Genomic DNA, 23,739 nt, shown 5'->3' on the forward strand with positions numbered 1-23,739 from the left:
TTTGTTGTCAGCACATTTAACTATGTAACGAACAAAGTATTTCAGAAGAATATTTAATTAACTCAGATCTAGGATGTGTTATTTTTGTGTTCCCTTTATTTTTTTGAGCAGTGTATATAACGTTAATATAAAGCATTACAAGCTTAACAATACATGTGAGTGGAAATAACTTGTCACATTATAACTAAGCTATTATTAGGTTAGGACATCAAAGTATGAACATAAGTTATATACATCACTTCTGTTCAGAGGAAACCTCATGATATCAGGACGGGCCTGTCTAATCCTAGACATCAATATAGGATGCTAAATACATTCTGCCCCCCCCCCCCCCCCCCCTCTAACCAACTACACATCACATGACTTCAAGATGGGCAAATCCATCCAAGGATATAACTTAGAAGAGACAACTGTATCCTTCCGCCCCATCCTGGACTATTTTCACACATATAACTTTGGTAAGACTATTAAGACAAATAACAGGGATCTAGGATCCTAAATGGGAAGAACTTGAAACAAATCTTTCCTGTGGGAATCCATCACTTAGCTTGGCGAAGAATGTTCTATCATTATATATATAAGCAATCATTTAATGCTTTGCTAGATTATGAGTCTAGATTCTTCTGCAGGTAGAATGAAGCCTCACAATATCCTAACACTACATCCCAATATGGAGATGATCAATTAATTTACCATATTTTTCGCTTTATAAGACGCACTTTTTCCCCCCCAAAAGTGGGCGGAAATAGGCTGTGCGTCTTATAAAGCGAATACTTCGCTGGCCGCTATGGTGCACAGCGCGGCCAGCGAAGTATCAGTGACAGTGTGGAGGGAGGAGGCGGGGCCCGGTGCAGTGACTCTACTCTAATACACCGGGCCCCGCAACTGTTAAACATTCAATCTGATAGTATATGCTCTGTACGGGCGGCTCTTACTATAGTACCGTAAGTATAGCGCAGACCGGCATCTCCCTCGGTCATGCGCCACTTGCCGCACCTCCTTCCTCATGCGCCGTCTGCTCCAGCTCCCTCTGTCATGCGCCGCCTGCCCGTTCATTCATAAAGTGAGATAAGCAGGCAGGCGGCGCATGAGGAGGGAGCTGGGGCAGACGGCGCATGACAGAGGGAGCTGCGGCAGGTGGCGCATGACCGATGGAGATGCCGGTCTGCGCTATACTTACGGTACTATAGTAAGAGCCGCCCGTACAGAGCATATACTATCAGATTGAATGTTTAACAGTTGCGGGGCCCAGTGTATTAGAGTAGAGTCACTGCACCGGGCCCCGCCTCCTCCCTCCACACTGATGCATCTGATGGGGGGATATGTGGATGACACTGATGGGGGGATCTGTGAATGACAGAGGGGGGATCTGTGCATTACACTGAGGGGGGATCTGTAGATGACACTTATGGGGATCTGTGGATGACACTGATGGGGGATCTGTGGATGACACTGATGGGGGATCTGTGGATGACACTGATGGGGGATCTGTGGATGACACTGATGGGGGATCTGTGGATGACACTGATGGGGGATCTGTGGATGACACTGATGGGGGATCTGTGGATGACACTGATGGGGGATCTGTGGATGACACTGATGGGGGATCTGTGGGTGACACTGATGGGGGATCTGTGGGTGACACTGATGGGGGATCTGTGGATGACACTTATGGGGGGATCTGTGGATGACAGAGGGGGGATCTGTGCATTACACTGATGGGGGATCTGTAGATGACACTTATGGGGATCTGTGGATGACATAAGTGTCATCCACAGAGCCCCATAAGTATCATGCACAGATCCCCCTCAGTGTAATGCACAGATCCCCCCTCTGTCATCCACAGATCCCCCCATAAGTGTCATCCACAGATCCCCCATCAGTGTCACCCACAGATCCCCCATCAGTGTCACCCACAGATCCCCCATCAGTGTCATCCACAGATCCCCCATCAGTGTCATCCACAGATCCCCCATCAGTGTCATCCACAGATCCACCATCAGTGTCATCCACAGATCCCCCATCAGTGTCATCCACAGATCCCCCATCAGTGTCATCCACAGATCCCCCATCAGTGTCATCCACAGATCTCCCCATAACAGTGCGTCATCCACAGATCCCCCATAACAGTGCGTCATCCACAGATCCCCCCCATAACAGTGTCATCCACAGATCCCCCCATAACAGTGCGTCATCCACAGATCCTCCATAACAGTGCGTCATCCACAGATCCCCCATGACAGTGCGTCATCCACAGATCCCCCATGACAGTGCGTCATCCACAGATCCCCCATGACAGTGCGTCATCCACAGATCCCCCATAACAGTGCGTCATCCACAGATCCCCCCACAACAGTGCGTCATCCACAGATCCCCCCACAACAGTGCGTCATCCACAGATCCCCCATAACAGTGCGTCATCCACAGATCCCCCATAACAGTGCGTCATCCACAGATCCCCCCATAACAGTGCGTCATCCACAGAACCCCCCATAACAGTGCGTCATCCACAGATCCCCCCATAACAGTGCGTCATCCACAGATTCCCCCATAACAGTGCGTCATCCACAGATCCACCTATAACAGTGCATCATCCACAGACCACCATTAGTTCAAAAGCTACCAAAAGCACACCTTTTGGTTCAAAATATTTTTTTCTTATTTTCCTCCTCAAAAACCTAGGTGCGTCTTATCATCAGGTGCGTCTTATAAAGCGAAAAATACGGTAATCATTTATTTATTCGCCAATCTAGATGGTATAATTTCACCCACACTATCAAATTAGTCTTAATAAAATGAAATATCATTTTCTGTGTCTCTTACCAAGTCCTAGTAGGAATCTCACTTCTGCTCCTAGGAAAGCTGGGTGGTCCATCATAGCGCATCTCACCATGGCTTTCATCATGATAAACCTCAACTTCTCTTCTCTTTCTCCTTTTCTCTCTCCTCTTTCACCTCCTGTGTATGGCTTATGATCACAAACTTATCAGTTAGACACACCTTCCTAGTTTGGAACTTTCCAATCATTGTCGGATGGGCGTGACCATTGATAAGAAATATGACATCATAACCTTACCCAGAATGCACTTTTGCTACTGTTGTAATGTCACCTACTGATACATAGGTGGCACTGCTGTGTAAGCTATCTGCATCATAGTATAAAGGGTTAACTTATGTAAGTCTGAATATACATTTTGACCTTAGAAGCTTTAATTCAAAGCCATAGGGATTAATTCTGACACTTGTAGCAATTAGAGACAGACCTCTAGGCGTCTCTCTCAATGTTTCTCACACTGTTGATTTATGGATCATAAATAACTTGTTTTCTCACAGAGATATCAGTACCTCCTGTCGTACCAAAGATGTGATTAACGGTTACAAAACACACATCTTCACAGACACTCGTTTAGAGACAGATACTCTTCTAATGAGAAATATATACAATATACTGGATACATGTTGTCTTCGTAACATATAACAATCTAATATAAACAAATATATATATGTCCTACTGATTGTCTTATGCTAAGGACTAACTAAGGCTCAATAAATGAATACATACATATTATATATTTTACTTCATTAATAAATGCCTAATTGTATAGGTAATTATCACCAGCTGCATAGAGCTCATCTTTATCTCCCGTCATAAATTTCAAAGTGGACAAGGAGGCCTCTTCTCAGACTGGTACATTCATGAGAAGAATAACACTGAAGAGTAGAAACCTTGTTGTGACCTTAATTCGGCCTACTCAAGACATACAAAATTGCAACTATAGTCGAGCATGGCTCTTAAAGGCAATGAATATCCATCTTGACAATAATGAATTGGATATGAATGTATTTACCTATGAAAAGGCACAACATATCAACTCTGCTAAATCTCTGTAATTTCAGGTGAAAAATGGGGAAGAAATCTGATTATTCCTGTACTACAACACCCATCATCATCAGCCTAATAATACTGAGCACAGTCATCCAGGTAAAATAACAACAAATATCTCTGTACATAGAAGGCAGTATAATAGTAGATATATTCTTGTACATAGGAGGCAGTATTATAGTAGTTTTATTCTTGTACATAGGAGCAGCATTATAGTAGTTATATTCTTGTACATAGGAGCAGTATTATAGTAGTTATAATTTAGTACATAGGAGCAGTATTATAGTAGTTATATTCCTGTACATAGGAGGCAGTATTATAGTAGTTATATTCTTGTACATAGGAGCAGTATTATAGTAGTTATATTCTTGTACATAGGAGGCAGTATTATAGTAGTTATATTCTTGTACATAGGAGCAGTATTATAGTAGTTATATTCTTGTACATAGGAGGTAGTATTATAGTAGTTATATTCTTGTACATAGGAGCAGTATTATAGTAGTTATATTCTTGTACATAGGAGCAGTATTATAGTAGTTATATTCTTGTACATAGGAGCAGTATTATAGTAGTTATATTCTTGTACATAGGAGGCAGTATTATAGTAGTTATATTCTTGTACATAAGAGCAGTATTATAGTAGTTATATTCTTGTACATAGGAGCAGTATTATAGTAGTTATATTCTTGTACATAGGAGGCAGTATTATAGTAGTTATATTCTTGTACATAGGAGGCAGTATTATAGTAGTTATATTCTTGTATATAGGAGCAGTATTATAGTAGTTATATTCTTGTACATAGAAATAGTATTATAGTAGTTATATTCTTGTACACAGGAGGCAGTATTATAGTAGTTATATTCTTGTACATAAGAGCAGTATTATAGTAGTTATTCTTGTACATAGGAGCAGTATTATAGTAGTTATATTCTTGTACATAGGAGGCAGTATTATAGTAGTTATATTCTTGTACATAGGAGGCAGTATTATAGTAGTTATATTCTTGTACATAGGAGGCAGTATTATAGTAGTTATATTCTTGTACATAGGAGCAGTATTATAGTAGTTATATTCTTGTACATAGGAGGCAGTATTATAGTAGTTTTATTCTTGTACACAGGAGGCAGTATTATAGTAGCTATATTCTTGTACATAGGAGCAGTATTATAGTAGTTATATTCTTGTACATAGGAGCAGTATTATAGTAGTTATATTCGTGTACATAGGAGCAGTATTATAGAAGTTATATTCTTGTACATAGAAGCAGTATTATAGCAGTTATATTCTTGTACATAGGGGGCAGTATTATAGTAGTTATATTCTTGTACATAGGATCAGTATTATAGTAGTTATATTCTTGTACATAGGAGCAGTATTATAGTAGTTATATTCTTGTACATAGGAGCAGTATTATAATAGTTATATTCTTGTACATAGGAGCAGTATTATAGTAGTTATATTCTTGTGCATAGGAGCAGTATTATAGTAGTTATATTCTTGTACATAGGAGGCAGTTTTATAGTAGTTATATTCTTGTACATAGGAGCAGTATTATAGTAGTTATATTCTTGTACATAGGAGCAGTATTATAGTAGTTATATTCTTGTACATAGGAGCAGTATTATAGTAGTTATATTCTTGTACATAGGAGCAGTATTATAGTAGTTATATTCCTGTTCATAGGAGCAGTATTATAGTAGTTATATTCCTGTACATAGGAGCAGTATTATAGTAGTTATATTCCTGTACTTAGGAGCAGTATTATAGTAGTTATATTCTTGTACATAGGAGCAGTATTATAGTAGTTATATTCTTGTGCATAGGAGCAGTATTATAGTAGTTATATTCTTGTACATAGGAGGCAGTTTTATAGTAGTTATATTCTTGTACATAGGAGCAGTATTATAGTAGTTATATTCTTGTACATAGGAGCAGTATTATAGTAGTTATATTCCTGTACATAGGAGCAGTATTATAGTAGATATATTCTTGTACATAGGAAGCAGTATTATAGTAGTTATATTCTTGTACATAGGAGCAGTATTATAGTAGTTATATTCTTGTACATAGGAGCAGTATTATAGTAGTTATATTCTTGTACATAGGAGCAGTATTATAGTAGTTATATTCCTGTTCATAGGAGCAGTATTATAGTAGTTATATTCCTGTACATAGGAGCAGTATTATAGTAGTTATATTCCTGTACTTAGGAGCAGTATTATAGTAGTTATATTCTTGTACATAGGAGCAGTAATATAGTAGTTATATTCTTGTACATAGGTGGCAGTATTATTGTAGTTATATTCTTTTACATAGGAACAGTATTATAGTAGATATATTCTTGTACATAGGAGCAGTATTATGGTAGATATACTTTTGTACATGTGGCAGTATTATAGTAGTTATATTCTTGTACATAGGAGCAGTATTATAGTAGTTATATTCTTGTATATAGGAGCAGTATTATAGTAGTTATATTCTTGTACATAGGAGGTAGTATTATAGTAGTTATATTCTTGTACATAGGAGCAGTATTATAGTAGTTATATTCTTGTACATAGGAGGCAGTATTATAGTAGTTATATTCTTGTACATAGGAGCAGTATTATAGTAGATATATTCTTGTACATAGGAGCAGTATTATAGTAGTTATATTCTTGTACATAGGAGCAGTATTATAGTAGATATATTCTTGTACATAGGAAGCAGTATTATAGTAGTTATATTCTTGTACATAGGAGCAGTATTATAGTAGTTATATTCTTGTACATAGGAGCAGTATTATAGTAGTTATATTCTTGTACATAGGAGCAGTATTATAGTAGTTATATTCCTGTTCATAGGAGCAGTATTATAGTAGTTATATTCCTGTACATAGGAGCAGTATTATAGTAGTTATATTCCTGTACTTAGGAGCAGTATTATAGTAGTTATATTCTTGTACATAGGAGCAGTAATATAGTAGTTATATTCTTGTACATAGGTGGCAGTATTATTGTAGTTATATTCTTTTACATAGGAACAGTATTATAGTAGATATATTCTTGTACATAGGAGCAGTATTATGGTAGATATACTTTTGTACATGTGGCAGTATTATAGTAGTTATATTCTTGTACATAGGAGCAGTATTATAGTAGTTATATTCTTGTATATAGGAGCAGTATTATAGTAGTTATATTCTTGTACATAGGAGGTAGTATTATAGTAGTTATATTCTTGTACATAGGAGCAGTATTATAGTAGTTATATTCTTGTACATAGGAGGCAGTATTATAGTAGTTATATTCTTGTACATAGGAGCAGTATTATAGTAGATATATTCTTGTACATAGGAGCAGTATTATAGTAGTTATATTCTTGTACATAGGAGCAGTATTATAGTAGTTATATTCTTGTACATAGGAGGCAGTATTATAGTAGTTATATTCTTGTACATAGGAGCAGTATTATAGTAGTTATATTCTTGTACATAGGAGCAGTATTATAGTAGTTATATTCTTGTACATAGGAGCAGTATTATAGTAGTTATATTCTTGTACATAGGAGGCAGTATTATAGTAGTTATATTCTTGTACATAGGAGCAGTATGATAGTAGTTATATTCCTGTACATAGGAGCAGTATTATAGTAGTTATATTCCTGTACATAGGAGCAGTATTATAGTAGTTATATTCTTGTACATAGGAGCAGTATTATAGTAGTTATATTCTTGTACATAGGAGCAGTATTATAGTAGTTATATTCTTGTACATAGGAGCAGTATTATAGAAGTTATATTCTTGTACATAGGAGCAGTATTATAGTAGTTATATTCTTGTACATAGGAGGCAGTATTATAGTAGTTATATTCTTGTACATAGGAGGCAATTTTTATTGGTATAAAACAAACATAAATACAGAAATACTTTTTCATCATAATAAATCAGACTTTTTCATCATTCAGTATAAATTATACATGTTCATCAGAAAATAAAATGCATATTAACTGTAACTTAAAGCACATTTTAGCTAAAGCAGAAAAAGAAGAAAAGTAAAATAAAATAAGAAAACAAACACAGTTACACCGTACACTTGAACCGTCAGTCTAGATGGACGTTCCTCCATAGTTTTATATTTTCCCCTTTTTTCCTGACCTCTAATGACCGGATCCACCTGAGTTCTGACATGATGAGGGTTATAGCTGTGGTATGATGGAATGGTTCGTTATGGATGGACACTCGGGTTCTGGTTTGCCAGTGGTAATATTTGATGACGGTGATTATCAGATACATGGTCCCCCGGTCGATGTTATTCACATGAGATGTGACACCATAAATAATTTCTGGGTATTTTAGGGACTGTAATGATGGGATTTTTAGCTTGGCGGATATGTCATGCCAGATTGTCCGCCCACCCCAGCACTCTGATATAAAATGGAGCATAGTCTCCTCCTGCTGACAACCTAAGGGACACATGCGGTCTGACACATTGAGGAATTTTAGATTCCCCCTGACAAAGAGTTTTCCCTGTAATGAGAGCCAGCCAATATCACAGAACTTAGGGGGCAGCCTTGGTCCATTCAGAAGCCTCAGACTATCCTGTAAGGTTGAGGTTGGACAGTCTGGAAGTGCTAGCTGTAAACAGTAGAAGGTCCTACATACTCTGGAGTATAGATCTTTCCTGGTTTTACTCTCAATGAAAGACTTGTCTATACCCCATTTCTTCAGACATCTTGCACCATAGTCCAGGTACTGGGGGAGGAAGCCACGAGTCAATCGGCCCCTCTTGAGACTGCCGCCTCGCATCCAAGGTTCTGCAAAAGGCAATATCCAATCCCTGATACTATTCACCCACAGGGAGCTGTTATTTGAGTCCAGGTCACCAAAATTAACTTTAAGAAACATGGAGTCAAAGAAAACCCTTGGATTTAACATATCCAGCCCACCCTCTCTCCTCTGTAGGTAGGTGATCCCTCTTTTTACTGGGTTCAACCTGTTCCCCCATAACAGCTGGAAGAACAGGCTAAAGAGCCTAGCCGAGAAAGATTCTGGCAAAGGAAAGACGACAGAGATGTACAAGAAGACAGGGACCAGGTAAGTCTTCAGCATAGTAACCCTTTCTCTATAGGTCAGCCTCCAGTTCTTCCATCGCTGAACCTTTATATTTCCGGCATCCAACTTTTCTTCCCAATTTAGTTTGGCATTATCTTCCCTACCAAATTTAACCCCAAGGATTTTAATATGGGTGGAGGCCTTCGCAAACTGTGGCAGATCAAAATCAGGGTCAGTATCCGATGTCCAGAAAGCTTAACTCTTCTCAAGGTTGACCAGAGACCCTGAGGCCTCCGAGTAGCTTCTGATGGCTGCCGACAACATCTCCACCTCACGAGGCTCAGATATCACCACAGTCACATCATCCGCGTAGGCAACAACACTCAGGGGCAGGCAATGGGGGACTGGCACCCCCTGAAAATCACACTCCTGCAGTGACCTCAGGAACGGGTCCAAGGCAAACACATACAGCAGTGGACTCAGCGGGCAACCCTGTCTCACCCCAGCCTCAACCCCGAACGTGTCACCCTGCCAACCATTGATTAGAGGAAAGCTCTCAGCCTCCCTGTACAAAGTTCTCAGCCAATCTACAAATTGTCCCGGAATGCCGTACTTTGATAAAGTGGCCCATAGATACTCGTGGTCCACTCTGTCAAAGGCTTTAGCCTGGTCCAGACCTACAACATATCTCCCACACCTCAGAGCTTTACATCTCTCAAAAATCTCCCTTATCGAGATGACTGCTCCAGAGATGTTCCGCCCTTTTACTGTGCCGAACTGACAGCCTGCCAACAGTGCCCGGGACAAACAAACTAACCTAGAGAACAGAATTTTTGCCAAAATCTTCCTGTCGACATTCAAGAGGGCAATTGGCCTCCAGTTCTTGATGTCACTAGGCTCTTTCCCTTTAAACAGCAGAATTAACGAGGACACCTTCATGGACGGAGGCATCAGGTGATTTTCTAGACAATTTTTGTACACATCCACGAGGATTGGAGCTAAGTGGTCTCTGAACTTCTTATAAAATTCTGCAGTAATACCGTCTGGACCTGGTGCCTTCTTCAGATGTAATTTATCAATGGCCACTTTAACCTCCTCCACCGTTATTTCTGCTGTTAAAGGAGAAAAGTCCAAATCTCTAGTATCAGGCCCTGGAGTTGCCTCCAAAAATTGGGTCACTTTTTCCTTATCCAAAGCCTTCCTCTGAAACAAGTCAGCATAGTAGCATCTCACCACCCCCAGGATACCCTCCCGAGATTCTTGTAAAACCCCCTGGGAGTCAGTGAGACCTGTGATCAGTTTTTTAGCTACGCGCTCCCGGCAGTTCTCAAAGGGATCAGGAGCCCCTAAGGACCCATAATCCCGTTCAGCTACCAGGGAGGTGTACCTGCTGTACTGATACTGCCTTATCTCAGATTTTAGCCGGTCAATCCTTTGTTGGTCATCCCCACCCATCGAATAGAGTGACTCCAATTCTTTGCGCAGTCTCAGATACTGGCCATACTTACTCTTCCCCTTCTTAACTGACAGTCTCTGTAAGAGGGACCTTGACATCCTCCCACCAGTCAGCCATGTTCTCATAGAAATCCACTCTGTCAAGTTGGTTCTGAAAGAAAGAGTGAATGTATTCCTGGACAGAGCTATCATCTAAAAGACTAGCATTCAGTTTCCATAGCCCTCTACCAAGATCTGGATGCTTAGTGGCGCCCAAACAAAAGTACAAGGCCAAATGGTCAAAATAAGGGACTGTCTTTTCCCTTCTTTCACTGATGGCTTCAGTAGGACTCACCAGAGCCAGATCTATCCTACTACTGCATCCTGCACAGGTGTAAGTGAACTTTGGACGCCTACCACCCTGTACAAAAACATCAGACAGGCCGGCATGCAGAATAATGTTGTTTAGGACCTTACAGTCCCTAGTAAGGGGTCTACCACTAAGCCTGTCACTGGTTGTAGTGGTGGCATTAAAGTCTCCAGCCATGATAATAGGAAAAGATGTGAATAAGTATGGCTTAACATCATTAAAAAGCTGAGTCCTTTCGCTCACTGTCTGTGGCCCATAGACGTTAATAAGCCGGAGTCTTCTACCTCGGATGGTAATCTCTAGCAGAAGGCACCTTCCCATCGAGATCTCCGTTAGTCTATGTACAATTACATCATGGGTGTTAAACAAGATAGAGACCCCGGCATAAGGCTCCACAGACATCGACCAAAAGGACGGACCAGACTGCCACTCTCGCTCTGCCTCTCGTATGAGACCTGAGGTGTTTAAGCGTGTCTCTTGCAAGAAAAACACATCGGCCTTGAGGTATCTCAGGTGTTCGTAGACGGCATGTCTGGTCTTTCTAGCTCTAATACTATTCACATTGCTGGTGACCACTTTAAGATGGAAGTCTGCCATCAGGAGAAGGAGAAGAAAGATAACCCCCATCATCATAAATCAGGGTCAGAGTTTTCTTGCTGACTACCAGTTTCCATATCCCATACAGACTGTGACTCGGCATGAAGAGGTCTCCTTTTTGTGGGAGGATCCCCTCCTGGGTCGTCATCACATTCCGCCATCATACGCTTCAGCTCTCTCTCTATTTCTGCCTCTCCATCTGACTCGGAGAGCACACCGTATCTGTTGGTTGTTACAGTTCCATCAGCCTGCCTGTCCACTCTCATTTTAGTGGGTTTTTGGACGGTGGTCCATTCACCCTCAGGCCTGCGGCTGGACTTATCTTTTTTCAGTTTTTTAAGGATTTTATTTTCCCCAGTGGTGGGTGCTGGGGCAGGGGAGGAGACAGACACTGGATGCTCTACAGGCTGCTCCACAACCTCCATGTCCCCCTCGGTGTTACCTGCCTGCGGGTGGTCCGGCACAGTATCATTCATGTGTGGGGTCTCTGGCACTGTGTATAATGATCCTGACAATAGCGCCTCCTCCTCCTGCTCCTCATCTGGGACATCTGCCCCTTCCACCAAGTCCTCATCAGGGAGATTTCTACAGATGTTATGCCACGCTAGGGGGTGACCGATGTTACCGCACAGGTTACACCTTATGTTCTGGCAGGTGGCGCTCACATGGCCGATGTCCCCGCACAGGCTGCACTTCATCATGGTGCAGACACTCGCCACGTGACCTGATTTCCCACACTTGAAGCATAGCCTGGGCTGACCAGCATAGAAACAAACCCCTTTCTCCCGGCCAATGAAGAAGGAATTGGGAAGGTGATGGGTGATGTTCTGGTGCTGGTGTAATGTAACCAGGACCCTCCATCCCCCAGTCCAGATTCCATCCTCATCCCTGGTCTTGGTCAGGTTTGACTTGAGGTCGCAATGCCTCCTGAGCCAGATAATAATATCCTGAGGGGGGACAGACTCGTTCCAGAAAATGATGGTGACATTTACAGTGTCAGGCTTAGAGATGGGAATGAAGCTGAACTTGTTCCACCCCTCAGTATCTCTGACCCGGGTGTAGAGAACCCAGAACCGGTCCAGATCAGACATGAGCTTGAAGCTAATATCATAGCCCTGTCTGTCTGGGAGGTTTATTACTGCCAGGATGTTGGCTGGCAGGAAGCCCATCTGGGTGCACAACATGTCTCTGACCACACACCTTCTGTCAGGGAGATCTTCTTTTGCCCCTTTATGTCTAAACCTGACAACGTTCCTTCTCTTGAAGGCCTGGCCTGTGTATCTGGCGTTAGAGGGAAATGATGGAGAACCCCGACTCCAAGCATTCCCAGATGTCTGACCAGTACCAGTATCCTGCGGGGGGCGACGTGTGGGCTGCTGACCGCCCGTACTGTGGGACTCTGCTGCCTGTGGTGTAACTAAAGGGGGGAACTCCTCAGCCAGAGACTGCACTGCCCCCTCCCCACCATCAATACCAGGGTTCTCTATGTTCCCAGCAGCCATAGATGACTCCTCCGCTGGAACATTATCACCCACAGAGACATCAGCAACATCAGACATGGCAGCTATAGAGGACTCCTCCACTGGGACATTATCACACACAGAAATATCAGCGACATCAGACATCTCAGCAGCCATAGAGGACTCCTCAGCTGGGACATTATCATCCACAGAGACATCAGACATCTCAGCAGCATTACAGTCCTCAGTATTAACCCCCTGCACCCCACAGTCCTGAGCGTCCTGCTCAGACACACCCTGAGGTGCTGCTACAGTGTTACCTGTAGGTGTCAGTCCACAGTCCTCCTGCAGTGCACTGCCTCCTGGGACTTGTGGTGTCTGCACTGCCACTTCATTGCTGTCATCAGGTAAGAGTCCACAGTTTTCATCTTGTGCAGTACTTACTGCTGGGACTTGTAGTACCTCACCGGGGGCTGATGCAGGACTTGGCTCTTGTTTCTTAGATGTACTTTTCTTGTACAACTCTCTCTCCTCAAAGGGAAGAGTTGCTGGCTGTAATATGGGTCTTACGTGGGACTGCAGGGTTTCAGACCTAGATGTTGATTTGGTCCCAGAGTTTTTGTCCTTCTCAAACCTCTGCTGGTTCCGGTATGTCTCTCCCACTGGTCCCATTTTCTCCAAGACAGAGTCGATCTCCTGCGCATTGTCAGCGAGTTCCTTGGCCAGTGAGTCCAGCTTCTTGTCCAGTAAGGCCTGCTTCCCTGGGTTTGCAGCCTTTAGTTTGTATGTGCAGTTTATCTGTTTCTGCAGGTACAGCTTATGTTTCTTCAGCGTCTCCATTCTCCTCACCAGTGCTGGGATCTGCTCAGCCAGGTGGAGCTCAGGTGGCTGCTCTGGAGGCCTCCGATTGCTGCTGTCGAGTTTTGCAGGCTGTTTGTTTGCAGTACAGGTTTCTGTCTGTCCTGGAACAAGAATCTGCATTTTTGGTGCAGAGCCTCGCAGTCCCTGGAGTTTTGCGGCTGCTGTCACTGCTCTTGGGTCACAATCTCCTGGTGGGCGACTGGATCCCGGCTGTGTAGCAGAGACGGTACTGGTAGCACCTTGAGGTCTTCCTCCATTACTGCCTTTGATCTCCTTCACAGCTTGCATGCCCCCAGACATTCTGCGCTCAGAACCTATCACCACACGCTGCTGCAGATTCTCCTGGATGGTTTGCTTTTCCAGAGATGTCCTCCTCAGCCTCCCCGGGGTGGAGGTGGATTGTCCACCTGAGGCCGGCAATGGAGATTGTCTCAGCTCCTGCACACTCTGCACGGTTCTTACTTCTGGACTCTCCAACACTATGGTCTTGCACACAGGTGACCCTTCATTTACACTGGCAGGTGGTTTCACCGGACACTTACTCTTTCCTTCTTCTTCTCTTACGCTGGAACTGGTACTGCTGACATACTTTCTGTCCATAGAAACTTTGGGATTTACATCCCATGACGGAGTTGTCTGGGTGCTTCCCAGATTTGGCCTAGAAGCCTGGTCCTTGCTTGGGGAGCTTCCCCCCCGGGGGTGGCCACTCCCTGGACTTTCTCCAGACATCAAAAGCCTCAGGAGAGCTCCTGACACACAACCTCTCAGCAAGGAGGCAGTATTATAGTAGTTATATTCTTGTACATAGGAGCAGTATTATAGTAGTTATATTCCTGTACATAGGAGGCAGTATTATAGTAGTTATATTCTTGTACATAGGAGGCAGTATTATAGTAGTTATATTCTTGTACATAGGAGCAGTATTATAGTAGTTATATTCTTGTACATAGGAGCAGTATTATAGTAGTTATATTCTTGTACATAGGAGGCAGTATTATAGTAGTTATATTCCTGAACATAGGAGCAGTATTATAGTAGTTATATTCTTGTACATAGGAGCAGAATTATAGTAGTTATATTCTTGTACATAGGAGGCAGTATTATAGTAGTTATATTCTTGTACATAGGAGGCAGTATTATAGTAGTTATATTCTTGTACATAGGAGCAGTATTATAGTAGTTATATTCTTGTACATAGGAGGCAGTATTATAGTAGTTATATTCTTGTACATAGGAGGCAGTATTATAGTAGTTATATTCTAGTACATAGGAGGCAGTATTATAGTAGTTATATTCCTGTACATAGGAGCAGTATTATAGTAGTTATATTCTTGTACATAGGAGCAGTATTATAGTAGTTATATCCTTGTACATAGGAGCAGTATTATAGTAGTTATATTCTTGTACATAGGAGGCAGTATTATAGTAGTTATATTCTTGTACATAGGAGGCAGTATTATAGTAGTTATATTCTTGTACATAGGAGCAGTATTATAGTAGTTATATTCTTGTACACAGGAGGCAGTATTATAGTAGTTATATTCTTGTACATAGGAGCAGTATTATAGCAGTTATATTCTTGTACATAGGAGCAGTATTATAGTAGTTATATTCTTGTACATAGGAGCAGTATTATAGTAGTTATATTCTTGTATATAGGAGCAGTATTATAGTAGTTATATTCTTGTACATAGGAGCAGTATTATAGTAGTTATATTCTTGTATATAGGAGCAGTATTATAGTAGTTATATCCTTGTACATAGGAGGCAGTATTATAGTAGTTATATTCTTGTACATAGGAGCAGTATTATAGTAGTTATATTCTTGTACATAGGAGCAGTATTATAGTAGTTATATTCCTGTACATAGGAGCAGTATTATAGTAGTTATATTCTTGTACATAGGAGCAGTATTATAGTAGTTATATCCTTGTACATAGGAGCAGTATTATAGTAGTTATATCCTTGTACATAGGAGGCAGTATTATAGTAGTTATATTCTTGTACATAGGAGCAGTATTATAGTAGTTATATTCTTGTACATAGGTGCAGTATTATAGTAGTTATATTCTTGTACATAGGAAGCAGTATTATAGTAGTTATATTCTTGTACATAGGAGCAGTATTATAGTAGTTATATTCTTGTACATAGGAGGCAGTATTATAGCAGTTATATTTTTGTACATAGGAGCAGTATTATAGTAGTTATATTCTTGTACATAGGATCAGTATTATAGTAGTTATATTCTTGTATATAGGAGCAGTATTATAGTAGTTATATTCTTGTACATAGGAGGTAGTATTATAGTAGTTATATTCTTGTACATAGGAGCAGTATTATAGTAGTTATATTCTTGTATATAGGAGGCAGTATTATAGTAGTTATGTTCTTGTATATAGGAGCAGTATTATAGCAGTTATATTCTTGTACATAGGAGCAGTATTATAGTAGTTATATTCTTGTACATAGGAGCAGTATTATAGTAGTAATATTCTTGTACATAGGAGCAGTATTATAGTAGTTATATTCTTGTACATAGGAGGCAGTATTATAGTAGTTATATTCTTGTACATAGGAGCAGTATTATAGCAGTTATATTCTTGTACATAGGAGCAGTATTATAGTAGTTATATTCTTGTACATAGGAGCAGTATTATAGTAGTTATATTCTTGTATATAGGAGCAGTATTATAGTAGTTATATTCTTGTACATAGGAGCAGTATTATAGTAGTTATATTCTTGTATATAGGAGCAGTATTATAGTAGTTATATCCTTGTACATAGGAGGCAGTATTATAGTAGTTATATTCTTGTACATAGGAGCAGTATTATAGTAGTTATATTCTTGTACATAGGAGCAGTATTATAGTAGTTATATTCCTGTACATAGGAGCAGTATTATAGTAGTTATATTCTTGTACATAGGAGCAGTATTATAGTAGTTATATCCTTGTACATAGGAGCAGTATTATAGTAGTTATATCCTTGTACATAGGAGGCAGTATTATAGTAGTTATATTCTTGTACATAGGAGCAGTATTATAGTAGTTATATTCTTGTACATAGGTGCAGTATTATAGTAGTTATATTCTTGTACATAGGAAGCAGTATTATAGTAGTTATATTCTTGTACATAGGAGCAGTATTATAGTAGTTATATTCTTGTACATAGGAGCAGTATTATAGTAGTTATATTCTTGTATATAGGAGCAGTATTATAGTAGTTATATTCTTGTACATAGGAGGTAGTATTATAGTAGTTATATTCTTGTACATAGGAGCAGTATTATAGTAGTTATATTCTTGTATATAGGAGGCAGTATTATAGTAGTTATGTTCTTGTATATAGGAGCAGTATTATAGCAGTTATATTCTTGTATATAGGAGCAGTATTATAGTAGTTATATTCTTGTACATAGGTGCAGTATTATAGTAGTTATATTCTTGTACATAGGAAGCAGTATTATAGTAGTTATATTCTTGTACATAGGAGCAGTATTATAGTAGTTATATTCTTGTACATAGGAGCAGTATTATAGTAGTTATATTCTTGTATATAGGAGCAGTATTATAGTAGTTATATTCTTGTACATAGGAGGTAGTATTATAGTAGTTATATTCTTGTACATAGGAGCAGTATTATAGTAGTTATATTCTTGTATATAGGAGGCAGTATTATAGTAGTTATGTTCTTGTACATAGGATCAGTATTATAGTAGTTATATTCTTGTATATAGGAGCAGTATTATAGTAGTTATATTCTTGTACATAGGAGGTAGTATTATAGTAGTTATATTCTTGTACATAGGAGCAGTATTATAGTAGTTATATTCTTGTATATAGGAGGCAGTATTATAGTAGTTATGTTCTTGTATATAGGAGCAGTATTATAGCAGTTATATTCTTGTACATAGGAGCAGTATTATAGTAGTTATATTCTTGTACATAGGAGCAGTATTATAGTAGTAATATTCTTGTACATAGGAGCAGTATTATAGTAGTTATATTCTTGTACATAGGAGGCAGTATTATAGTAGTTATATTCTTGTACATAGGAGCAGTATTATAGCAGTTATATTCTTGTACATAGGAGCAGTATTATAGTAGTTATATTCTTGTACATAGGAGCAGTATTATAGTAGTTATATTCTTGTATATAGGAGCAGTATTATAGTAGTTATATTCTTGTACATAGGAGCAGTATTATAGTAGTTATATTCTTGTATATAGGAGCAGTATTATAGTAGTTATATCCTTGTACATAGGAGGCAGTATTATAGTAGTTATATTCTTGTACATAGGAGCAGTATTATAGTAGTTATATTCTTGTACATAGGAGCAGTATTATAGTAGTTATATTCCTGTACATAGGAGCAGTATTATAGTAGTTATATTCTTGTACATAGGAGCAGTATTATAGTAGTTATATCCTTGTACATAGGAGCAGTATTATAGTAGTTATATCCTTGTACATAGGAGGCAGTATTATAGTAGTTATATTCTTGTACATAGGAGCAGTATTATAGTAGTTATATTCTTGTACATAGGTGCAGTATTATAGTAGTTATATTCTTGTACATAGGAAGCAGTATTATAGTAGTTATATTCTTGTACATAGGAGCAGTATTATAGTAGTTATATTCTTGTACATAGGAGGCAGTATTATAGCAGTTATATTCTTGTACATAGGAGCAGTATTATAGTAGTTATATTCTTGTACATAGGATCAGTATTATAGTAGTTATATTCTTGTATATAGGAGCAGTATTATAGTAGTTATATTCTTGTACATAGGAGGTAGTATTATAGTAGTTATATTCTTGTACATAGGAGCAGTATTATAGTAGTTATATTCTTGTATATAGGAGGCAGTATTATAGTAGTTATGTTCTTGTATATAGGAGCAGTATTATAGCAGTTATATTCTTGTACATAGGAGCAGTATTATAGTAGTTATATTCTTGTACATAGGAGCAGTATTATAGTAGTAATATTCTTGTACATAGGAGCAGTATTATAGTAGTTATATTCTTGTACATAGGAGCAGTATTATAGTAGTTATATTCTTGTACATAGGAGCAGTATTATAGTAGTTATATTCTTGTACATAGGAGCAGTATTATAGCAGTTATATTCTTGTACATAGGAGCAGTATTATAGTAGTTATATTCTTGTACATAGGAGCAGTATTATAGTAGTTATATTCTTGCACATAGGAGGCAGTATTATAGTAGTTATATTCTTGCACATTGGAAGCAGTATTATAGTAGTTATATTCTTGTACATAGGAGCAGTATTATAGTAGTTATATTCTTGTACATAGGAGCAGTATTATAGTAGTTATATTCTTGTACATAGGAGGCAGTATTATAGTAGTTATATTCTAGTACATAGAAGGCAGTATTATAGTAGTTATATTCCTGTACATAGGAGCAGTATTATAGTAGTTATATTCTTGTACATAGGAGCAGTATTATAGTAGTTATATCCTTGTACATAGGAGCAGTATTATAGTAGTTATATCCTTGTACATAGGAGGCAGTATTATAGTAGTTATATTCTTGTACATAGGAGGCAGTTTTATAGTAGTTATATTCTTGTACATAGGAGGCAGTATTATAGTAGTTATATTCTTGTACATAGGAGGCAGTATTATAGCAGTTATATTCTTGTACATAGGAGCAGTATTATAGTAGTTATATTCTTGTACATAGGAGCAGTATTATAGTAGTTATATTCTTGTATATAGGAGCAGTATTATAGTAGTTATATTCTTGTACATAGGAGGTAGTATTATAGTAGTTATATTCTTGTACATAGGAGCAGTATTATAGTAGTTATATTCTTGTATATAGGAGGCAGTATTATAGTAGTTATGTTCTTGTATATAGGAGCAGTATTATAGCAGTTATATTCTTGTACATAGGAGCAGTATTATAGTAGTTATATTCTTGTACATAGGAGCAGTATTATAGTAGTAATATTCTTGTACATAGGAGCAGTATTATAGTAGTTATATTCTTGTACATAGGAGCAGTATTATAGTAGTTATATTCTTGTACATAGGAGCAGTATTATAGCAGTTATATTCTTGTACATAGGAGCAGTATTATAGTAGTTATATTCTTGTACATAGGAGCAGTATTATAGTAGTTATATTCTTGCACATAGGAGGCAGTATTATAGTAGTTATATTCTTGCACATAGGAGGCAGTATTATAGTAGTTATATTCCTGTACATAGGAGCAGTATTATAGTAGTTATATTCTTGTACATAGGAGCAGTATTATAGTAGTTATATCCTTGTACATAGGAGCAGTATTATAGTAGTTATATCCTTGTACATAGGAGGCAGTATTATAGTAGTTATATTCTTGTACATAGGAGGCAGTTTTATAGTAGTTATATTCTTGTACATAGGAGGCAGTATTATAGTAGTTATATTCTTGTACATAGGAGGCAGTATTATAGCAGTTATATTCTTGTACATAGGAGCAGTATTATAGTAGTTATATTCTTGTACATAGGAGCAGTATTATAGTAGTTATATTCTTGTATATAGGAGCAGTATTATAGTAGTTATATTCTTGTACATAGGAGGTAGTATTATAGTAGTTATATTCTTGTACATAGGAGCAGTATTATAGTAGTTATATTCTTGTATATAGGAGGCAGTATTATAGTAGTTATGTTCTTGTATATAGGAGCAGTATTATAGCAGTTATATTCTTGTACATAGGAGCAGTATTATAGTAGTTATATTCTTGTACATAGGAGCAGTATTATAGTAGTAATATTCTTGTACATAGGAGCAGTATTATAGTAGTTATATTCTTGTACATAGGAGCAGTATTATAGTAGTTATATTCTTGTACATAGGAGCAGTATTATAGCAGTTATATTCTTGTACATAGGAGCAGTATTATAGTAGTTATATTCTTGTACATAGGAGCAGTATTATAGTAGTTATATTCTTGCACATAGGAGGCAGTATTATAGTAGTTATATTCTTGCACATAGGAGGCAGTATTATAGTAGTTATATTCTTGTACATAGGAGCAGTATTATAGTAGTTATATTCTTGTACATAGGAGGCAGTATTATAGTAGTTATATTCTTGTACATAGGAGCAGTATTATAGTAGTTATATTCTTGTACATAGGAGGCAGTATTATAGTAGTTATATTCTTGTACATAGGAGCAGTATTATAGTAGGTATATTCTTGTACATAGGAGCAGTATTATAGTAGTTATATTCTTGTACATAGGAGCAGTATTATAGTAGTTATATTCTTGTACATAGGAGCAGTATTATAGTAGTTATATCCTTGTACATAGGAGGCAGTATTATAGTAGTTATATTCTTGTACATAGGAGCAGTATTATAGTAGGTATATTCTTGTACATAGGAGCAGTATTATAGTAGTTATATTCTTGTACATAGGAGCAGTATTATAGTAGTTATATTCTTGTACATAGGAGCAGTATTATAGTAGTTATATCCTTGTACATAGGAGCAGTATTATAGTAGTTATATCCTTGTACATAGGAGGCAGTATTATAGTAGTTATATTCTTGTACATAGGAGGCAGTTTTATAGTAGTTATATTCTTGTACATAGGAGGCAGTATTATAGTAGTTATATTCTTGTACATAGGAGGCAGTATTATAGCAGTTATATTCTTGTACATAGGAGCAGTATTATAGTAGTTATATTCTTGTACATAGGAGCAGTATTATAGTAGTTATATTCTTGTATATAGGAGCAGTATTATAGTAGTTATATTCTTGTACATAGGAGGTAGTATTATAGTAGTTATATTCTTGTACATAGGAGCAGTATTATAGTAGTTATATTCTTGTATATAGGAGGCAGTATTATAGTAGTTATGTTCTTGTATATAGGAGCAGTATTATAGCAGTTATATTCTTGTACATAGGAGCAGTATTATAGTAGTTATATTCTTGTACATAGGAGCAGTATTATAGTAGTAATATTCTTGTACATAGGAGCAGTATTATAGTAGTTATATTCTTGTACATAGGAGCAGTATTATAGTAGTTATATTCTTGTACATAGGAGCAGTATTATAATAGTTATATTCTTGTACATAGGAGCAGTATTATAGCAGTTATATTCTTGTACATAGGAGCAGTATTATAGCAGTTATATTCTTGTACATAGGAGCAGTATTATAGTAGTTATATTCTTGCACATAGGAGGCAGTATTATAGTAGTTATATTCTTGCACATAGGAGGCAGTATTATAGTAGTTATATTCTTGTACATAGGAGCAGTATTATAGTAGTTATATTCTTGTACATAGGAGGCAGTATTATAGTAGTTATATTCTTGTACATAGGAGCAGTATTATAGTAGTTATATTCTTGTACATAGGAGGCAGTATTATAGTAGTTATATTCTTGTACATAGGAGCAGTATTATAGTAGGTATATTCTTGTACATAGGAGCAGTATTATAGTAGTTATATTCTTGTACATAGGAGGCAGTATTATAGTAGTTATATTCTTGTACATAGGAGCAGTATTATAGTAGTTATATTATTGTACATAGGAGCAGTATTATAGTAGTTATATTCTTGTACATAGGAGCAGTATTATAGTAGTTATATTCTTGTACATAGGAGCAGTATTATAGCAGTTATATTCTTGTACATAGGAGCAGTATTATAGCAGTTATATTCCTGTACATAGGAGCAGTATTATAGTAGTTATATTCTTGTACATAGGAGCAGTATTATAGTAGTTATATTCTTGTACATAAGAGGCAGTATTATAGTAGTTATATTCTTGTACATAGGAGGCAGTATTATAGTAGTTATGTTCTTGTACATAGGAGCAGTATTATAGTAGTTATATTCTTGTACATAGGAGCAGTATTATAGTAGTTATATTCTTGTACATAAGAGGCAGTATTATAGTAGTTATATTCTTGTACATAGGAGGCAGTATTATAGTAGTTATGTTCTTGTACATAGGAGCAGTATTATAGTAGTTATATTCTTGTACATAGGAGCAGTATTATAGTAGTTATATTATTGTACATAGGAGCAGTATTATAGTAGTTATATTCCTGTACATAGGAGCAGTATTATAGTAGTTATATTCTTGTACATAGGAGCAGTATTATGGTAGTTATATTCTTGTACATAGGGGCAGTATTATAGTAGTTATATTCTTGTACATGGGAGGCAGTATTCGTTAATTACTAACGATAATTTGTTTTCCCTTAGTCCTAACAGCAGCACAGATGGGGTTAACTGCCCCTGTGGACTGGTAGGACCGGCGGAATTTTAATGAGCCCAAAGAACCAATAAACGATCTTCAGCTCCCTGAAAGGGAGGAGATCACCCCCCAGCCCACCGTGTTTTTAACAAGCATAATGTATCTAGGGTGGGATATTTGTGTGCTGCTGTTAGGACTAAGGGAAAACAAATTATCGTTAGAAATTAACGATTCCCTTACGTCCTACCAGCAGCACAGATGGGGAGATAGCAAGAAGAATCCCCTAGGGAGGGTCCTCATGCCTGGCAGAACTAAGAACTGTCTGCCCAAAAGCCGAAAACTTTGCCATCCTAGCATCTATCCTATAATGGGAGATGAAGGTTGACTCAGAGCTCCAGGAGGCAGCCTTACAGATCAACTCTAAGGGGAGAAGTCTTCTCTCCGCAACCTAGGTGGAGACCGCCCTAGTAGAATGGGCTCTCACAAACTCAGAAGGATCTAAGGATTGGGAGACGAAAGCTTCCATAATGGCCTCCTTAATCCAGCGACTAATGGTAGCTTTAGACGCTTTATGGCCTTTAGACTTACCGGCAAACAGGATAAGAAGATTCTCATCTATCCTGAACTCTCTAGATCTATCCACATAGATCTGGAGGCATCTTGAAATATCCAGCGGGTCTCTAGCTGGAGTATCAGAGGAGGAGGCTGTAAACAAAACTGGTAAAAAGATTACCTGATTGATGTTCTGGAAAGTAGGCACCTTAGGCCTGAAGTAGGGTAAAAACTTCAGGAGTACTCTATCCTGTAGGAAAATAATGTACGGGTGGATTGCAGAGAAAGCCTGCAATTCAG

At 38.0% G+C, this 23,739-nt stretch overlaps 1 protein-coding gene across 1 annotated transcript in view; it reads left to right on the forward strand.

Moving 5' to 3' along the window:
* ART1 (ADP-ribosyltransferase 1) overlaps nucleotides 1-23,739 on the forward strand; it is a 75,099-nt gene that overhangs the window by 17,518 nt on the left and 33,842 nt on the right. Inside the window, exon 2 of the mRNA XM_040426654.1 lies at nucleotides 3,898-3,982. Coding sequence (XP_040282588.1) covers nucleotides 3,905-3,982 — 78 coding nt within the window. The 5' untranslated portion in view covers nucleotides 3,898-3,904. The remainder of the gene's footprint in view (nucleotides 1-3,897; nucleotides 3,983-23,739) is intronic.

The sequence above is a fragment of the Bufo bufo genome, chromosome 3 (genome assembly GCF_905171765.1).
Source record: "Bufo bufo chromosome 3, aBufBuf1.1, whole genome shotgun sequence".
In the NCBI taxonomy this organism is placed as follows: domain Eukaryota; kingdom Metazoa; phylum Chordata; class Amphibia; order Anura; family Bufonidae; genus Bufo; species Bufo bufo.